Source organism: Lipotes vexillifer, unplaced genomic scaffold, assembly GCF_000442215.2.
Source record: "Lipotes vexillifer unplaced genomic scaffold, Lipotes_vexillifer_v1.1 scaffold797, whole genome shotgun sequence".
Lineage (NCBI taxonomy): Eukaryota > Metazoa > Chordata > Mammalia > Artiodactyla > Lipotidae > Lipotes > Lipotes vexillifer.
The window spans coordinates 46598-67647 of record NW_006793733.1 but is presented as its reverse complement, the minus strand read 5'-3'; the positions used below and the strand labels follow the sequence as shown (position 1 = coordinate 67647).

At 34.3% G+C, this 21050-nt stretch overlaps 1 protein-coding gene across 1 annotated transcript in view; it reads left to right on the top strand.

Moving 5' to 3' along the window:
* The window catches only part of LRRC7 (leucine rich repeat containing 7), a gene marked incomplete at its 3' end in the record, with an annotated part of 372290 nt that overhangs the window by 312943 nt on the left and 38297 nt on the right, over positions 1-21050 (top strand). The window contains exon 22 of the mRNA XM_007466671.1: positions 5009-5128. Within this exon, the coding sequence (XP_007466733.1) occupies positions 5009-5128 (120 nt within the window). The remainder of the gene's footprint in view (positions 1-5008; positions 5129-21050) is intronic.

Here is a 21050-nt window from a genome sequence, read left to right as displayed (position 1 = left end):
TGTGCTTCTTTGGATGTGTTCTGTTGTAATTGAGCTTAGCTAATGTCTTGAAATTTTATGTTATCAAAGAGAAATATAATATTGTAAAATGTCAGTTCAAACTGTCATTTTTATTATCCAGATTAATGGTAGAAAAAATAAATATTTTGATAGGAGAAGAATAAAGACTAGGATTTATTGGAAATCTACTATATACATAGTACCATGAGATACTTTAATTTTTTTTTTTTTGCACAACCCTCACAAAAACCCTGAATGGAATTATTTCTCACCATTGTATAGAAGAAGAAACTGAGATTCATGTGTTACATAAAAGAACTCAACTATATTTTCACTGTTTTACTGTTGTAACCTCTACACCTAGCATGGTAGTAGAATTTGAATCCGACTCTGCTTAGCACTCAAGTCCCTGCTATTTCTTGTATATGATGATGTCTTCTCAAATGTTTATAAAATCGGACATTTTCATAGACTGTAATTCATAATAGTTGATAAAGCTCTTTCATATACATAATTATATTATCTTCACAACAATCCAGAAAAGTAGATCTTATGGGATGGAGAAAAGAATGCACAAGTAGAACATAATAACTAATCTAAAATACATCATGACCCAAATCATCCCCTATGTGCTACAGATACAGTGCTCTCTTATTTAGCTGATCTTAATAAATGCTAGTAGTTACCTTGCCCTCTTTAAGATCCACTTGCATTTCCTGAGCACTCAGTAGCACCAAGAAATATGTTTGGTAGCAGGAAAAGACCAAAGGTTTTGAACCTAAGAAAATCACAACTTAATCATCCATAATACTCCTGCTCCAGAGACATGCAAGGCTGGGAAAGAAATCCCTGGCCTTTTCTAACTCCCCATCTGCAGGTGTCCAGCTGCCAATATAAATAGTGTGGTCTCTTCTACACTGGAGAAATTGATAATTTTTTTCTTTTTTTTCTTTTTTAACTTTTACCAACATATTATTACACCATAGTACCTACTGCTCATTGGCTTATTGAAACAGACACTAATATAAATTACAATTTCAGAGGAAGGGAAGTTGAAATTATGGAAATATATGTATTCAATGATCTTTTCATATAATTTTGCCTGGAAGAAGATGGCCTCAGTATCTGTTTTATTAGTTCATACTTATTCCACCATCTTTAGAATTAGAGTTTTAGATAGCAATGTTTGCACCTAAATTCTTTTCAGATTTCTAATGTCCTTTCTTGTAGACCTATGCAAGTGACTCAGGATCAAATAGTAACAATATCTGATATGCATTCGTTCACCCTAGTTCCAAGGGTTACTTACTTAATTCCAGTTTTGTTTTGTTTTGTTTTGTTTTGTTTGCTGAAAGCAAAGCAATATTTCTGCAGCACCTTGGGGTAACTTATGCCTATAGTTTCTACTGATTTTGCTACATTTATTATTGGCTACCTATTGCTCAAGAAGAATTCACTTATCTTTCTAATTATGAAAAAAGCCTTCAGCCTGTAAATCCACATAAATCCTCATAAACAGTGATTAAAATTACCAAAATAAGCTTAGTACTTGTACAGATGCTTCCCTACCAATATAATGAAATACTAGCTTTAAAATAATCTGGACATTACATTACCACCTTCAGACTGAACACTGTGAAATCATAATAATTAAGATCCAAACTTGGTGTATATTTGTCTTTATAACCTACTCTTTTCAAAAAATATGCAGAAAAAGAATAATTTCACTGAAAATACTTTGGGGAAAGTTGTTTTCACACATTTTTTTGAAGCTGTGGTAATGGCCTCTGTGAACCATGTGCCAATTACTAAGCAAAATAGATCATTGAGTTCTTAAGGAATATATCCCAAGACCTTTGCACAGTGCCAAATTCTCATACCACTCTCATATAATCCCTCCAACTAAATGCCATAAGTGAATTTCCCAAGCTTTCAGTGCACCCATCAATTAACAGTCAAGAGCAAAGCTACTAAATCAGCTAAGCTCATTTACTCATATATGTGAATCCTCTACATACACATATCCTCACATATGGGCACACATAGGCATACCTGCATGCATACACTCATATACATGATCATGCATACACAGATATATAGAGACACATATTCATGCACATTTATGTCTCAACAAATTAGAAACTACTTCTTCCTTCCAGTAGATGCTTGTGATCATTCACAGTAGTCAAAATCATAAACATTAAATCTACAAATGTCCACAGTCGTCTTTGGGATTAGCATCTGTTCAGCAAAACTACTAGCATTACTGAATTTCTTAACAAATATAATTTCTGACTTTTCACTAAATCACATTGACAAGTTTTTCTTTTATTTTGAAATATTAAGGATCTACAGAATTTAGAAGCTGAAGAAATTGTATATTGTGATGATTTTCCACGTATTTTATATTTAATTGGTCATATGTGGTGAGGAAAAGACTAATTCTTAATCTTTTGAAGTATCTAAAGAAAATAACTAGAATGTGGTACTAAAGATAATTGAACCTCAATTTGCTTATTTTCTTTGAAATAATAAAATTCAATAGTGACAGTTGCTCCTTGTAACTTTTCATAGAATTTTAACAACTAAGTAACTGCATTTATGTAAAGTTCAGGAGTACTTTATCAGAAGTTCATTTTTTTGTAAATAGCTATACTCACTCCTTTTGAGAAAGAATGTGAACCCACTACATAATTCTCTTTTGGGTTCCTCCTTCCCAAACATTAATAAACTGTTTTCACGGTCTATTTTTTGCAAACTTAAGTCACCCCTAGTGTGTCTCACTTCAGAAAAACAAAGAGGCCAGAGCATTCTTGAAATTAATAAAAGAAATTGCTTTCAGGAAATTCCTTTAATTTTGGTGTCTAGTCAAAGTATTTTTTTCACGTGTCTGCATGTTTATGTTCTCTTTGGGCCCTGTAACATAAAGGAATTGGTGCGGTTGTTAATTCTAATTTTAAAAAGAGAGAGATTAATTGCTAAATTAATGAAGAATCTCATTATCATGATATTAGGATTTTGACTAAGGGTTTTAGCCTTCTTTACGTTGAAAAGAATCTTGCAGTTCTCAGTTGTTCTCTGAGTAGGAGTCATGTCTGGGCAGCTGAAGGGAGTTTAGTGGAGGAAATAGAGATGGAGATAAAGATGATATGGAGGAAAAAAAGATTATATGTGTTGAATTCTGACCACTTCTCAAAAATCTGTGTTCCACAGACCCAGCTTGTTAAATATATTTTTTATCCCACTTCATTGGCAAAGAAACCAAACCAGAAAAGACATGAGTACTAAAAATTCAAAAAGAAAACTGTCCAGTAGTGCCTGCCCTGCATAATTATATTTTAACTGCTTAATTTTAACAGTTTGATTTATCATATGCTAGAAAAATCGTGTGTGAGCATATGCAAACATTAATCTCTAAAAGGTAAAGACTAGAAAATTAATGCTTGAAATCAGACAGATGGTCATCGAATAGCTGGTTATTTTCAAGTAATATATACTTTAAATATGTTACCTCTATTTTATTTTCAAACAAACACATGTAAATTCATTCCTAACTAACCCAGGAGCCTCAATTCAGTACCTTTGTCCTCTTTTTTCATACTTTGTGATATGCTCATGAAAAAGGAATTCACACGGCCAAAGTCAAAGAAGAAAACTGAATTATTTCCTTACTTTTCACTATATCCACTAGACCCCAGGAAAGTTTCATCTAATTTTGTTTAATTAATCTTGTCATAATAAATATTATTTTTTAATAGTTCCAAGCAATGTTTTTTAAAAATGCATGTAGTCAAAATGCAGATAGGGTGGTTATATAATTGTTTTCTAAAGGAGAACAATTAGGAAGGAGCACTCCATATAACTGGATGAAGCCTGGCAAGCAGTCCATCTGCGCCATGTTATGAAGAGAATGGCCCAGTTCCCTCATTCCAGGGTTGGAGGACCATTCTTCACACAAAGAGCTGCACATACACTCTCTAACCAGGCTTTCTTTATCCATAGGGATCCTCCAAAACATGTGGAGAAAATGGCGTAGGAAACATTGAGTATAATATCTCACCACATAAGAATTCCCCAGGAAATCAAGCAGTACTTGTATATCCCGTAGGTCAGAGGAGGAGAAAGCCTATGGGAAAAGTTAATCAACTTCGACAGGAAAAATATCCCATTACTGTATCCCTCCACGGGAGGCCATCTTTCTGATGATGTATGATTATCTTCTGTTACTCAGGTCAGACTACAGAAGCCTCCCAAAATATCTAGTAGTAATAACAATAAATACAGGAGTAGTATTATTTGTTAAAAATAATAAGCAGTAAATCAGCCAAAAATAAAATATATATGAAGAGTGTAAACTTTAATGCATAAATGATCTATATAAATAAATTTGGAATCAAAACAATTATGATTTATTTACACTGAAATTCTAACAGCACAATATTTTTTGATGTGTTAATCTTTCCTCTAAGCAATCTGTAGATGTCATAGTGCCATGAATCTCGCACTATGCTAGTGTTAATACCACTTTGGATTAGTGCAAGACACATTCTCCCAGAATCAATACAGCCTTATAAAATTTGTTTTAGGTTATGGTTTGGAATATTGGAAGTTACATACTATGTATTATATGGTTTCAGTTTATATTCCAAATGGTAAGATCACACTAAAGAAACAAATGAAGCAACTTTTAAATGTTGTAGTTTTTAACAATTGGTTAATTTTATCCTGATTATTTTTATTCCAGTACTGTAAATTTAAACTTCTCTTTAAAATTCAGTAAATAACTATAAGATGGTTATTTTAATTGAATTTCTCACTGCTTCCAAAAAGCTATTAATTTACAATTCTTACCACATAAATAGTGTATAATAATACCTCCAGTTTAGGATATATGTTTTTCTGTGATTAAACAAAATTAATTTTACCATAATCATGAGGGACTCTTTTCAGAAAACTATGATAAACTTCTATTACATCACTAAAGAATGCCATACCATTTTTGCAATAGACCCCGTCCCAGCAAAGCAACATTTTAGACAATGGACAAGAAGATGTATCTCCTAGTGGCCAATGGAATCCTTATCCTCTTGGGAGGCGGGATGTACCTCCGGACACCATTACTAAAAAGGTAACCAATTTCAAATTAATGACACAAACCATGAATCTTGCATATCCATTGTAATATGTAATCCATATCTTGTGTCTTAACATCACTTCTAACTTTGTGATAAATTTAGGCTAAATACTATCCCACAATAGGGAGTCTGGTTAACTGTAAGTGCATTGAAAAGAATGAAAAGTGAACATTGCCAAATGCTCAGAGCTGGTAATGAATTTTTATAAACAACATCCTGCCACCTCTCTGAAGATCTGTCACCTCTTATTTGTGTCTGACACCCACCTTTGAAGTGCAACTACCGTAAATTGTGTAATGTATACTTTCTGACTCTGTTGGATTCAGCAGCATGGTGTAGCCAATTTGCATAAAATGAAATTTAACCACAAAAGATTGATTCACCATTTCTAAAGTCATAACAACTCATTCATCCTGTCATTCATTCATCAGACACTTAGTGAGCAACTGTATGTGCTAAGCAGCACTACTATGTGTTGAGTACTTGCTAGATGTTAGGGAACAAAAATGAATAAGATATGGTATGGTGTCTTACCTCTAGGACCTATTAGTCTGGTGAGGTAGGTTCAGTGATAAGTAGGTAATTGTAATACTTCATGTTAAATCACCATAAAGGGAGCAGAAAGAAAGCTATAACCGAGAAGATAATTGCAACATATATGAGGGACAAGAGATTTATATTCTAGAATATATTTTTTAAAACTCCTACAAATCAATATGAAAAGACATATAACACAGTACCAAAAGTATGGTAAAATACAAGGGCATCAGGAGAGTAAATTAACATTAAAATAAAACTGAACCTTTTTATCAATCAGGGAAATACAGAAAAAAATGCTATTTTATACCTACTGGACTAACAAAAATTAAGAAGTATGAAAATATAAGTTCCCTGCAAGTATAAGAACAATGTAAACTCTATACTTCTTGTGGGAGTATAAAGCACAATCACATTGGCAACAAATTATCTTATAAAGCTGAATATGCATATACCCAACATTCCAATAATTGCTCTCCTAAGATATCCTAGAAGAACTCTTGTGTATGTCATTCAAGATACCAACACGTACAATGGTAGAATACTGGATAAGCCTAAATGTCTATCACAAGAAACGTGATAAAAAATATTCACACAAGGGAATACTTTACAGCAATGAACATTTGTTGGCTATAATTAGGATAATGTGTATAAACTTTAGAAGCATAGTTTGAGTGAAAAACAAGTTTCAGAAGATGGCACACATCAAGAGTTCCATATTTATAAATCTCAAAAACAAGCAAAACTAAAAATATATTATTTAGGCATAAGTATATGAGTGAGAAAACCTTTTATAAGGGAATGGTTAACATAAATTTAGGATTATGGTTATCTCTAAAGGGGAGGCTGGGGGTAGAATCAGGGAGGAAACTGATATTAGTTTTAGTACTGTTCTGTTTCTTAAGCTGAATTGTGATTCTTACACTCTAGTTCTTAAGCTCATAAATGTTCATTTTATAATTGTGCTTCATAACATATACACTACATAATCCCATACTTCCTTTGTAACATAAGTGGTGATTTTTCCCTTGATAAATACTTCAGTGTTTTTTTTTGTTTGTTTTGTTTTGTTTTTGCCGTACACGGGCCTCTCACTGTTGTGGCCTCTCCCGTTGCGGAGCACAGGCTCCAGAAGCGCAGGCCCAGCAGCCATGGCTAACGGGCCCAGCCGCTCAGCGGCATGTGGGATCTTCCCGGACCGGGGCACGAGCCCGTGTCCCCTGCATCGGCAGATGGACTCTCAACCACTGCGCCACCAGGGAAGCCCTTCAGTGCTTTTTTAAAAAGATATATTAAATATCAAATTATTTTACCCCAAATAATTGTTAATATTCTGATTTGCAGGTGTTATACACGTTATTAATCTGCCTATTGTGCAATATCCAGCACTGCAGATATAGTCCTGTGAAGATGGCTAGGAGAGCACCTGGAGAGGACACCAGTTTAGTAAAGAAATTAAAGAAAGTTAAGAGAGAAGGGTGGCATAAAATAAAATTAGGAGGATAAGCATAAACCAGATTATGCTGGGCTTTATCCTGAAAGAAATGGGAAGAAGTGTTTTAAACAGGGAAGAGACATCATTAAATTTTCATCTAAAGAGCACTCTGACAGCTTTTCAGGGAATGATTTGGGGAGCAGAAAAACTAGAGGCCATGGAATGAGTTACAAAGCTTCTCTTGTAATCCAAGGGAGAGTAGACAGAAGCAACGGGTGGTAGAGAGAAAATGCAAAGATCCAATATATTCTTAAAAGGTAGAGCCAATGTGATCTTGTGATTGACTGGACATGGGGCCTAAGAGACAGCTAAGAGTTCCAAGACTAATCCCCAGGATTCTAATTTGTATGAGTCATGATGTGCCATTCACTGAGATGGGAAAGCAAAAGAGTAATAGGTGTAAGTGGAGGAGGGGAGGGAAGTTTAAATTTTAAGATGTAGATTTGAGGTATCTTTAGGAAATCTGAGTGGAAATTTTTAGTGGATATTTAGATATATTTTTCTGAAGTTCAGGAGAGAAATCTTAGTTGGCGATACAAATTTAGCAATCATTAAAACATGTCATAATTGAGTCGTGAGTGAGACAGATAGATGACACAGAACTCCACAGAACACCAACATTTAAGGCATGTCCTTAGAAACAAGAACAGAGAAGGAATGACCAACGATTTTGTCAATAAGTTTCTTTCTACCACAAGTTATAGAAAATTCCAGCCTTGAACACTAAAATATTTAGCTAACATAAGAAGTAGACAAGATCTAGGGTAAGGCTCAGATTAGTCTTCAGTTAGATAATTTTAAATACTTAGGTTTTTTTTTCCCTCTCCACTCTTCCATTCATATTGTTGGCTTTATCCTAAACTTGGTTCCTTTCATAATTATCAGATGGCTACCTATAGCAATTGAAGATAACAAGCTTCCTCCTTCTAATCCATCAGGAGAGAGAACCAAGTTTCCCATAGCTGTCTCTTACAAGCAAAACATTTTTTCCCTAAATCCCCCCACAAGCCTCTTTTTACATCTCATTGATCCAAAATAGCTAAGGACTTCTCACCCCTAGCAAGAAGAATGGAATTATATGATTGGCCTTGACTAATCAGTTGGAATAGAATAGATGTGCTTTCAACTCCAATGACCACTAAAAAACCGTAGAAGGAAAAACAAGGAAAAGTGCCACCTTAGAAATCAAGTAGAAAAAAATGTTTAAAGGAGGGAAGGGTCAACAGTATCACATGGTGCAAAAAAAATCAAGCAAGGTAAGTGAGTAAAGGTTCCTTGGCTTTAGTGACAAAGAGGTTATTGGTGGTCTTGGCAAAAGTAATTTACTAAACTTACGGGGCAGAATCCATAGGAACCTACATTAAGAAATAGAGAAACTTTAAAAAAACTCAAGAAAGGAGTTTCCTTTTAAAAGGAAAGAGAATTACGGTAGAATCTGGAAGGGGATATGAGGAAGACAGAAGGAATATTTAAGATGGCAAACACCTGATTACATTTAAAGGCTGATGAGAAGCGATTGGTGAAGAGGAAGTTGGAAATCTCAGGAAAGTAGGGAAATCTGCTTCTTTATGAAAAAAGAGGAGATTGTGAATGTGATGGTAGGAAATTCAAGGAGTACCTATCAGAGCCAAGGGACCCTTACATAACCTAACCAAAGGAGAGAACCATAATCACGTACTTAGTTGGAAAGGGCTACTATAATTTTCCCATAAAAGGAAAAGCCTTATTCATTTATTACTCTAAATGGAATTAACAGGTGTTTACATTATCCATTCATGCATCCATTTTACATAAAATCTATTTTCAAAGTCCATAATATTATGTTTAATCATATCATCAATACAAATCATGATGATCATTTGCTTGCTTCTCTACTTGCTTTGAGAACCCCATGCAATTCTGTATTGATCAAGCATTTGTGAGCTAGTTATTCTTGTTAACGGCTAAAATAATTGTTTAATCTATCTGAAAATTTCAGTAGCCTTTTATAAGTCTTGTCAAATGTGAAATAATGTAATATGTATTTAAAATTTTACCATGTCTTTCATGTGTAAACTCACTTACAGCTTCTTCCTACTATCATAAGCATTTTCTGACTACCCTATGTTATAACAATTTTGCCTAAAATCTGAGACTTTAGAACCTAATAATGGATATGTTTACCTATTACATCACAGAGTAAAGAGAATAAAGAATGCTTTAAATATTCAATTTTAGTTTTTTATTATATATTAATTGAGGATATCAAGTTAGAATTCTAGTGAGAATCAACCTAAGGAAATGAAAATGGCAATGGGATTATTAGCCTGGGCTGCTGGATTTACCAAAATAGGGGTGAACGTTGTACTATTATTCTTTGAGTTTATATTTTATTCTACAATCAATTTTTTTTTAAAGTCAGTGTTGGTTTTGCCATTGTCCTGAAGTAAGTAGTCATTAGGCTAGATAGGATGAGAATGAAAAATCAGAAATTAAACTACAAATGGAACGTGGAATCAAGGATAATAAGTGGTGAAGAAGTCTTAGTCAGTACCCCATTTGAGTCTGCTTCTCAAAGTCTCTGCCGAAGATTCTTTAAATCTTATCTCTATGCGAAGGGATACTACTATGATGCTACTATTAGGATACTACTGTGTAGTACTAGTCCTGTGATACTACTGTGATCAGAAAGTACTGTGATGCTGCAGAGATTCAGTGGGAAATCCATCTTAGAAAGACTATGATTGAACTTGTGGCTCTCTGTTCTAGTTATTGTATCTTTTGAACTAATATTGGTAATACCTATGGCTATGCCTAGCAGTACTCCAAGCATTACAGGAGAGCAAATGTGGGTACCCTCCAACCTGTGGATCCAGAGGTTTAGATATATAAAATAAACAAAATAAGTTCATCTATCAGAAAGAATTTTGCTCCTGTATCCACCATCATTGTTCTATGTACCTGAGAGTGGCTAATATATGGCAAAGTGTTGAGGGTGTTAAATCCTAGCCTCTTTTTTCAGTGGCATAATAGTAGGAGGTAGTTTTTATATTCTCCCTTGCTATGTCAGTCTCCAAAATCTCAAATTCTGGTGTCCATTAATTCAAAAAGTCTGGGAATCACTGCTAGAAGAGCATGTCACAGTAAGGTAAATCCACCCTCACACCCTCAAATTCCAGACAGTACTACTTGAGCACTTTGAGAATTGCTGTTAAAAACTTTAGTTTTTAACAAAAGTGCTCAGAAGGAGTATCTGCATTTTAGAGTCGTATCACATCATTGCTTTCACTGCCTCAGTCTATTGGATTAAGTCACAGTCACCATGGTAAAAACTATGAGGTACCATGCATTAATGCATGAGGTACCATGCATTATCCTGTGTCAGGCATTGTGCTAAATGCTTTCATGTATTTGTTCGTCTTATCTTCACAACAATCATATGAGGTAAACACTATTATTTTTGTCCACTTTAATGAAAGAAGAAACTGAATTTAGACTTTCCCAGTTAGAGACTTGGAGTTGAGGTTAGGTTACTTGCCAAGATCACATGGGTGACTAAATATTTTAGATGACTCTCCTAAATGTAACCGAGTATGTACGAAGGTCATAATGTAAAATATAAACGAAAACCATTTTCATTTTAAAGTCAGACATTGTACTCTGATTTGGTAGAATTCTCCATAAGGATGACAAGGCTGTTTTTCTCTAAATCTGAAATGACAAACTCTGTTAAAAGTATTGAGAGTCTTTAAAAGGTTTAATATCCCTGAGAAGATTTTAAATTGAAGGTCAATACCTGTAAGGGTATGTTAAAATGCTGGAGCAGGAAAACATTGCAGCAGAAAGGCTGAAGTGACATATTAAAACAAATGAAACTTAAAACATTTCTCTTCTTGAAAGAGTAACCAAGAAACTTTAAAATTCCAGTGATATTAAATCTGAAAATTCTTTAATATGTAAATACTAGACATTCAAATGTCTCTTTCAGCATTAGTGACCCTTCCCTCCTCAAGTGTCTGTTATTCTAGGTTAAGTGCATAATGACTTGGCAGTTAGAATAATAAAGGTGGGTATCAAGGGTCAACATCAGGATGTACATAGTTGAAGAAAAAGCTATAAAAATGTAGCTAATTTAGTCTTGGCTCACAGACATGCCCCTTATGCTGAACTTGCCCATGATTTTCTCACATCTACAATGCCAGCCATTGAAAGCTCAGCCATTAAGAGCTTCAGAATTTCCAGATGCTCATCATCTCTGAGGCATGCCCAGGAACTCATTAGCAGAAACTAAAAGAAATTATGTGGGGTTTGATCATTTTTATGTTCTTTTAATTCTTTCTTTCACAGGCCCCCAAATCAAAATTTTTGCTTTTTCAGACCATATGACGTATTAAAATTATTTTTAATTTATTAACATTCATTCCTTATTATAATTTTGCCATTTGTCATGTTTCTTAGTATAATGCATTTTACTGTTTCTTTTTATACATATATAGAAAGACCAAGTCTAAAATATCTTTTGAAAATCTTAAACTGTTTTGCTATTGACTATACAACCACACCATCATTTGTGTTTAAAACAACTGAATCAAACTACTACTGGGATTGATTTTTCACTTGGTAACAAAAATCAGTCTGTTGTAGAATTTTTCACAGGATAAGAATAAATTTATGTCATTTTTAAATAAGTAGATGTTTAAAAGAAAATCAACTTAAGAAAAATCAAGCTATACATTTAGTAATTTAAATAAAAGCATTTTATTATGCTATAAAAAAATCTTATCTAAAATGTATAATCTTTAGGTTGTAGTCATTGAAAAGTAATTTTCTCCAAAATTACTGCCTTTAATAACAAATATTGCTATCAGTACTCTATATATGTGCAACTGAAATAAATGTAACTACAATTATTGGCTTTTGTATTTAACTGAGAATGGACATTATTGCTGTTGGAATCCCTTATATCAAAGGCAGGGGACGGGAGGTGGGGCAGGGGCGGAAGGCGGATGTAACTCACATAGAAATAGAGGAAAGTCTGGAATAGACAAGAAAGATAGGTGAAGATTTAAATATTAGAAAACATAGGAATGGCAACAAGTAGAACAAATCCTGAGGCTATAAGAGAGCAAGTCAAGGTGTGGATGAAGCAGATATGAAAATCAACTGGGTAAACCTTAACATATGAGAGATAAGAGACAGGAAATAGGAATGTTTCCTATTTCCATCAATAACATAAAAGTCAAGCATATCTGCTCTAGTTTAAAGTAATATTGAAATTCTAAAAAAATGCTTTTTAAACTTTAGTGAATGTCAATGCCGTAGCTAAACTCTCCTTTTGTACAGAAAGAAATAGGTCAAGTAGTGTAAGTTTCACCTGAGGCTTTGTATTTTTTCCCTCCTAAAGCAATATGCATTATTAACAGTGAAGAATGCCCAGGAGTAATGCCTTGACTTCATCAGTCCATAAGCAAACAAAACCAATATTCTTTATTACTGTGAGTAATGCCAAGCACAATCCTGGCTCCCTCTTTTCTGATTCTCTTTCCCAAGCCTCATTTTTCTCCTCTGATAAGAGCAAATTTTGCACTGGTTGCAGTAAATTTTTCTTCTGGTAGACTGGGTCATTGCTGAAACTCAAAAACAGACTGGAGGGCTTCCCTGGTGGCGCAGTGGTTGAGAGTCTGCCTGCCTATGCAGGGTACACGGGTTCGTGACCCCGTCTGGGAAGATCCCACATGCTGCGGAGCGGCTGGGCCCGTGAGCCATGGCCGCTGAGCCTGCGCGTCCAGAGCCTGTGCTCCGCAACGTGAGAGGCCCGTGTATCGCAAAAAAAAAAAAAAACCAAACTGGAATCCTGCATATAGAGTCATTTTGAACTCCAAACATTTTTATAAACATTAGGAAAAGAGATCTTTTTGAGTCAGTTGGTAGGTTGAGATTCTCCTTGCTTCCCTCAACCATCCTCTTCCTATTACCCTCACTCATATTGGTGTCACTTCTACTGAGGCTGCTGGACTTCAAGAAGAAATAGCAGTCAAATGCATTTGCTATCAGTGAGCGCTTTGCCCCCCAAACGAGACGTGAGTCAGTGAAAGGGTAGATTGATGAAGTCATACAATTATAGATTTTTTAATTATCAAAAACAAATAAACAAAAACTCTTAGCAATATCTATTGCCCCCAGAGAGACATTTCTTACACAAATATATTGAGTTTTTCTTTTGACCAAAAGACACTTTTTTTCAAGGGACATAAGTTTAAAAGGGAAAGCGGAACTGTGGGAAAATACCAAATGTGTCCAAATGAAAAAGAACCTCTAACCCTAGCAGAACTTTGACTCTCTAGATCAATGATAATGCAACTCTACTTTCCTTTGAGTTTTGGTATTCAGAAATAATCTGAAACTGAATATTTGTGGAATAGTAAGTATCCACACCTTAATTTCACCCTTAGGTTGAAAAGGGAGTTTTAAGCAACAGTTCCAGTCACACCAGTTGCCTGAGAGGTGAACATACCCACTGTCATAAATATCACTCCAGGATAGGAAGGATTAGGAATAAAGTCAGTAGGTTAAAATTATATCTTAGGGGACTTCTGTGATTAAGGATCAACTATTGATGACATTTTTAGGCATCTATCAAACACGTATTGAAGGCTCATTGAAATTTTTGATGCTTATATTTAGTGTCTATATTAAGACAGCCACTAATTTCCCTCCCTAACAAATACATGCCTCTGTCTCTACCACACTAGCCTCAGCGTGGTCTTTATGGAATAAATACGTCATCGTTCTAGAACAGGATAAAAATGCACTGTTTGGAGTTGTACAAGTTAAAATATATAGAACAATCAAAAGAACAATTACAGGAATTGTAAGCTAAGGGTTCAAATCTAGTCTTGAGAATTTCATATTGCATTTCTTTTGGGTTTACCAGTATCAGAACTGTTATTCAGATGAACTAAATGTACTCTTTTTAAAAAAAGCTTATTGATTGATGATTGTGTTACCTTTTCCAGTGTGCCCATGAAGCCATGCCTTTTGCTATACTAGAGAAATAAGAATGAATACATCCAATTAGATTCAAATCTCCCTATAATTGGAAATTATTTATATAAGAGAGAGAAGGCTGAAAATATATAAAGACTTGCTTACTAAACAAGAATTAATTGCCAAAGCAAGAGTACATGGCCAGTAGGAAGTCAAAAATTTCACGAAAATGGGATCCTTCAGAGGCAGTTTCATACACTTAGTGGCTAAATCAGGAAGAAGCTTTTGAAAAAAATCAATGAAATAATTTTCTGTATTTAATGATCCATTTCAAATATTCCTTTTGTTAATCTGAACAGCCAGGATGATATATTTTAATCAGTTGATTTTAGTATTATTTAATTCATAGGTATTTTAAAAACTAACTCTATTCCTATTTTGTAATTAAATTTGTTCTAAAAAATAGTGCAGGTAGGAAGTTGTAGAAATGTGAATGGAAAATTCTTCTCTAACTTACAGCAAGAATGACAGCTGAATAAAGTATTGTTTAGTTTCACAGTCGCTTTTGTATTGGATTTTCATACTTAATACAACATTAATTCTTTAATTCACAAAGCACGTTACTTTATCTCCTAATACCGGTGCAACAATATAGCTATCTCCAGTAGTGTGGGACATTACTGTCGTAAAATCAGGAGATTGTTCTTATCCAGACTGACTCTAAATTATTTCCTTAATAAAAGTGCAAACCCAAAGAGTGTCTATCAAATGGCTATTAAGTAAGAGGAAAAAAAAAATCTTGCCACAGATCAAAGCAATAGAAAACAGTGGTAGATTAAAACTACTTACTTCATCAATTCTTAACATAGGTGTTCCTTAAAACAAATGACTATTCTACTTCAGAAAATGGAGCTAACTCAATAACATTTATACTATCTTCATTTCAGAAGAAATATAAAAGCAAAAATAAAATGTGAAATTAATCCATTGTAATGAAAATGTCTGTGATTGAGTATGTAATTTGAAGACCTAAACCACATGACAATTGGCAGATGATCAAGGATTGCTGCCAAATAGAGGATGTCAAAATGATAAGGTGCCATTTCTTGACACTTGATTTTTATGTGACTTACTCCACTATCTTTAGGTTCCTAGAAATCTTAAGGGCAAAATAAGTGATTGTCAAACTTTTATTGTTAGTGCTAACATCTTCCTTTTCATTTTATTTCAGGAATGTAAAAGTCAGCATCATCACACAACAAACTGTAGGTGGAATGTGTAGATTTAGCTCTAATTTCACCATTTTTTCTATTATGGATCCTCTGTTGTTTTTTTCATTTTGATTAATAATTTCCAATTCCAGAGCTATGTTTTATAAGTTGACATTGAATCACAGAAAAATTTGCTTATAGAGATACACTAAGCCACAAATGACTGCCTGCACATATCAGCCAGCTGCCATCCTCAGGCATATGCACTGAAGGGAAAGGCCCTATTGCCTCACTTTTTTATCTGTCATTTGAAGCACTGGAGTATATCACCAGTATTTGTCTCTAAAAAATTTAAGATCAGCAAATAATTTGAATCCCCTCCCCCAATACTGCACTGTGCCAGCAGAATGCACTGTCACCAAGTCCCTAGGGCAAGAGAAACAGCAACTTCCTACCCCCTCTCCTTCAAGCTTCAGAGCTCCCTTTCATGTATTTGTAAAAGTTTGTCCTCTAATGTCCAAATGGGAGAACATAGATTTTTGGCATCAAAATTGCCTTAGCTGAATACAAACACCACAAGAGGAAAAAAATAAAGCTTAACAGTTTGGTTGTCATAATCATAAAACAGTATCTACAATACATATTAGGCATTGTACTAAGGTGCTTGACATAAATACACTCTTACCTTCAAGACAACATTATTCTGCTTCGTTTGATATGATCACATGATTTTTCTTCTGTAGCCCATTAATACAAGGCATTGCATTGGTTGATTTTCAAATATTGAAAAAGCTTTGTATTATTCAAGTAACCCCCACTCAGCCATGATGTTTCTTTTTATATATTGCTGAATGCTATTTGCAAATATTTTGTTAAGGACTTTGACGTCTGTATTCTAAAGGATATTAGTCTGTAGTTTTCATTTTCTTTCTTTCTTTCTTTTTTTTTTTTTTTGTACTCTCCTTATGTGGTTTTATTCACAAATTGGGAAGCTTTTCTGCCTCATCTGTTATCTGGAAAAGTATGTGCAGAATTACTGTTGACTCTTATTTAAACGTTTGATAGAATCCTCCAGTGTAACCATCTGGGCCCAGAGATTTTTTTCCTGGAAGTTTTTAAATTATATCCAACCTTGATAGTTTCAGGACTATTCAAATTACCTAGTTCATATTGTGTGAGTTATAGTAGTTTGTGTTTTTTGAGGAAATGATCCATTTCATATGAGTTGTCAAATTTACTTATGTAGAGTTATTTGTAGTATTATACCTTATTATCCTTATGATGTCTGCAGGGCCTTTATTGATATACCCTTCACTCTTGATTTTGGTAATTTGTGTCTTTTTCTTTTTCAGTCTTGCTAGAAGTATGTCAATTTTATTGATCTTTTCAAAGAACCAGCTCTTTGTTTTATTCATTTTATCTGTAATTCATTTTAAGTTTCATCAATTTCTGAACTTTTTTATTATTTCCTACCTTCACTTGCTTTTGGTTTATTTGACACCTATTTTTCTAAGCTATTGAGGTAGTATCTTAATTATTGATTTGAGGTGTCTTCTTTTCTAGTATATGCACTACTTTAGCTGTATTTTGCAAATTTGCATTTACATTCAGTTCAATGTATTGTTTTATTTCCCTTGAGACTTCCTCTCTGATCCATGAATTATTTAGAACTACATTGTTTAGCTCCCAAGTGTTTGAATATTTTCCTTTTATTTTTCTGTCATTCATTCCTAGTTTGATTTATCGTGGCTGGAGAACACATTCTGTGTGATTTCAGTTCTTTAAAATTTGTTGAGATTTGTTTTCCAAATCAGGATATAGTCTTAGTAAATATTCTGTAGGAACTTGAAGAAAATGTGTATCCTGCTGCTGTCAGATAGAATGTTCTGTAAGTGATAATTAGATCTGGTGAGTTGATGGTATTTTTGAATTCTTCTTTTTCTTGCTAATTTTCAGTCTAGTTCTTCTATCAGTTGTTTAGAGAAGGGTGTTGAAATCTCCAACTATAACAATAACGAATTTGTCTATTTTTTTCTTAGTTCTATCAATTTTGCTTTACACATTTGCACCTCTGTTGTTTGCTGTGTACACATTTAGGATTGCTGTGCCTTCTTGGTGGATTGACTCTTCTTCATCCTATAAAATTCCTCTTTATTCCTGGTACATTTTCTTTGCTCTGAAGTCCACTTTATCTAGTATTAATGTAGCCACCTCTTGTTTCCTTTAATTCATATTTGCATGATATTTATTTTTGATTCTTTTAATATCTACCTGCCTAGCTCATTATAGTTGAAGTGACTTCTTATAGTCTGCATATAGTTGAATAATGTTCTTTAATCCAGCCTGCCAAGATCTGCCTTTTAATTTGTGTATTTAATCTCTATGCATTTAATTTAATTTGACACATTAAGGTTTAAGTCTTAATTTAAGTTCTTTTTTTCTGTTTGTTCTCTTTTTTTGCTTCTCTAATTTCTTTTTACTGCTTCTTCTGAGGTGTTTGAATTCTTTTTAGAATTTAATTTTGATTTATCTACAGTGTTTCTAGTATATCTTTTCATGTAGCTTTTTTAGTTATTGTTCCTGGTATTGCATTACATATACATAACTTATAAGAGTCTACTAGCATCATCACTTAGCAGTTCAACTGAAGTATAGAAACCTTACCTTCTTTTATGTCCCTTCACCCTCCTCAGTGTATAATTGTCTTAAATATTTCCTCTATATACATTTAGAATCACCTCAGACAGTAACATAATTTTACTTCAATCATCAAACATAATTTTGAAAATTCAAGAGGAAAAAGAGAGCTTTTTTTTTTTACCCATATATTTGCTTGCCATGTTCTTTCTCCTTTCCTAATGTTCCAAATTTTCTTCTTTTATCATTTTCTTTTGATTTATAGAAATTCCTTTAGCTATTATTTTAGGATAAGTCTAGTGGTGACAGATTCTCTTCATTTTCCCTCATCTGAGAATGTTTCAATTTCCCTTTAATTACTGAAGAATATTTTCACAAGTATAGGATGTTGGGGTGGCAATTCTTTTCCTTCAGCACTTGAAAAATATTGTGTCACTTCCTTCTGTCCTCCATGGTTTTTGATGAGATATCCACTGTCATTCAAATTGTTTTTCCTCTATAGGTAAGACGTCATTTTTCTCCAGCTGCTTTTAAGATTTCTCCTTTGTCTTTAATTTTCACAAGTTTGATTATCATGTGTTTGTACATGGATTTCTTTGGGTTTACCCTGTGTGGGATTCTCTCTGCTTCTTAAATCTATAAGATTTGCCAAATTTCAGAATTTTTCAGCCATTATTTCTTCTTTTAATTTTTCAGCTCCACTTTCTTTCTCCTCTTTTTTGATAATATTACTGTTGGAACTTTTGAACAGAGTCTCTGAGACTGTTCATTTTTTTTCAATGTGTTTTCTCTCCGTTACAGATTAGATAATTTCTACTGTCTTACCTTTCAGTTTATTGTTTCTTTCCTCTGTTCTCTACATTCTGATGTTAAGTCTACTCACAGAGCTTTTCAGTTATTGTATTTTCCAGCTCTAAAATTTCTGTTTCTTCTTTACATCTTCTGTTTCTTTGCTAAGACATATTTCTTCAGAAGTTTTCTATTTTTTAGTTTTTTTCAAGCATGTGTGTAATTGGTCATTGAAGCACTTTTTTAATTGTTGTCTTAAAAACCTTTGTCAGGTAATTCTAATTTCTGTCTTCTAATGTTGGCCTCTATTGGTGGTCTTATTTCATTGTTTGAGATCTTCCTGGTTCTTGGTATGATTAAAACCTAGACATTTTCATATTATGTTATAAAACTCTGTATTGTATTTAACCATCTGTTGCAGCTGGCCTTCTCTGACACCACTCCAGTTGGGGAATGGTGGAGCACCTCATTTTGGCCAAGTGGAGGTACAAGTCCAATTTTTCCATTTAGCATCCAGTGACACTTGAGGCAAAGTCTCCTCGTTATTGCTCGGTGGGGATTGAAGTTCCAGCTCCCAGATGGCCCCACTGATACCTCAGTGGGAGTAGCCTCATTATAATTGGGTGATGGAGGAAATCCTGACTCTCTACTAAGACCTCTCTAACCACCCTAATGGGAAGGTAGAGGAGTGTCTCATTACTGCTGGTTCAGAGTGTAAGTTCATGCTCCTTATGTGGTCTCCATTAACACCACTGGGTGAGGAGTGGCTTACTACTGGCCAGTGGGGATGAATGCAGTGACACCTTACTTGGCCTTCTCTGCCACCACCCCAGCAGGAGTGTTGTGCCTTGTTAAATCCCTATAAGGGTAGAAGTATCAGCTTCCCACTTGGCCTTTGCTGGCATTGTTGGGATGGGACCACAGTTCTTTCCATGTTGTTTGGCTGTAGTAGAGCAATCTAAAAGTTTTCTGTCTTGCTAGGATGCCCCTTTTTCCTGGTTCTTTGGCTAGAGAGAGTAGGCTTTTGTTGGGGCTTTTGTTGTCTGCACTGGCTGGCATTTTAGGGGATGCCCACTTTTTCAACTCCTAGTCTGGGATATATGACACAAAAATAAAACCTGAGAAATTTACCACCATCTTGTTATTTGGTCCTTAGCTTCTTCAGTCTACTTCCCAGAGTTTTCCTATATTTGTTTATGTACAATGTCCAGAGGTTTTTGTTGTTCTTAATAGAGGGAATAGGGAACAGTATATCTATTCCATATACCAGAAGCAGAAATCCTACTGACTGGATTTCTAAAACCTAAAGTACATGTTAAAAAAAACAAAGGAAGGAGTACATGGTGCAGATAGAAAGTGATAGGACTGTTTTGTTGTTGTTTTACAAAATTACTGAAACTGACTCATTTAAATGAGTGCTGATGTTTCCTTGAAATCAGTTACTTAATTATCCTTTGTATGTAATTCTGTATTGTTGACGCTGACCCCAAACATCTTTAGAACTCTTTTGAACTTAATTTTAGAGAATGAGTTGTACCCATTTGAATATTCTCAGTGGCATAAACTGTCATCCTTTGAGGTTGTGCTTGATTTTGGGGAGCACCACAAGTGGTCCAAGAGCGAAGATGGGTAGTAAAACTGATAACCAAATTGAGTAATAAACTTCTCAGTCTAACACTCTTTTCTAAGAAAATAGTGTGAACCAAAACTTTGCTGTAGTGAAAAAGTCATTTATTTTATACCATACAAAACCTCCCAAACACTTCAAATTTCCACATAATAAGCCTGATGAGCTGTGAGATGAATTGCGTATGAACAGTGCCATTTGGTAACAAATCACATTTCTTTTCTGTGGCTTTGACATAAATATTTCCTTGGGCCCTATGGATATTGAAGTTTTCCCCATAAACCTTGACAGTATGGTTTTGGGTCAACTTGAAAACGTCATATTCCATCACTATTCTCAAATACATGTTATTTTGTCCAACCTTCCATTGAAAGTTCAAAACAAATGTCAAATCTCTATTTCTTTTTATCATTCAAAATGTGTACCTCAGCCTTTATAGAAACCTTCATGTTCAAATTCTCCTTCAGTATGAGTCAGTGTTCTCATAGCTAACCCTCTATCTGAACGAATCCAGTCTTGATATTTCCTACATTTTCATCAGTCCTTTGTACTTCATCATGAGCATCCTTATTACCTTTCTTAAGCCTCTGTGCCAGTCAAAATAACTTACTCTTTACAGTCCCTCCACACCATAATTGTCCCTTTAGATGTCT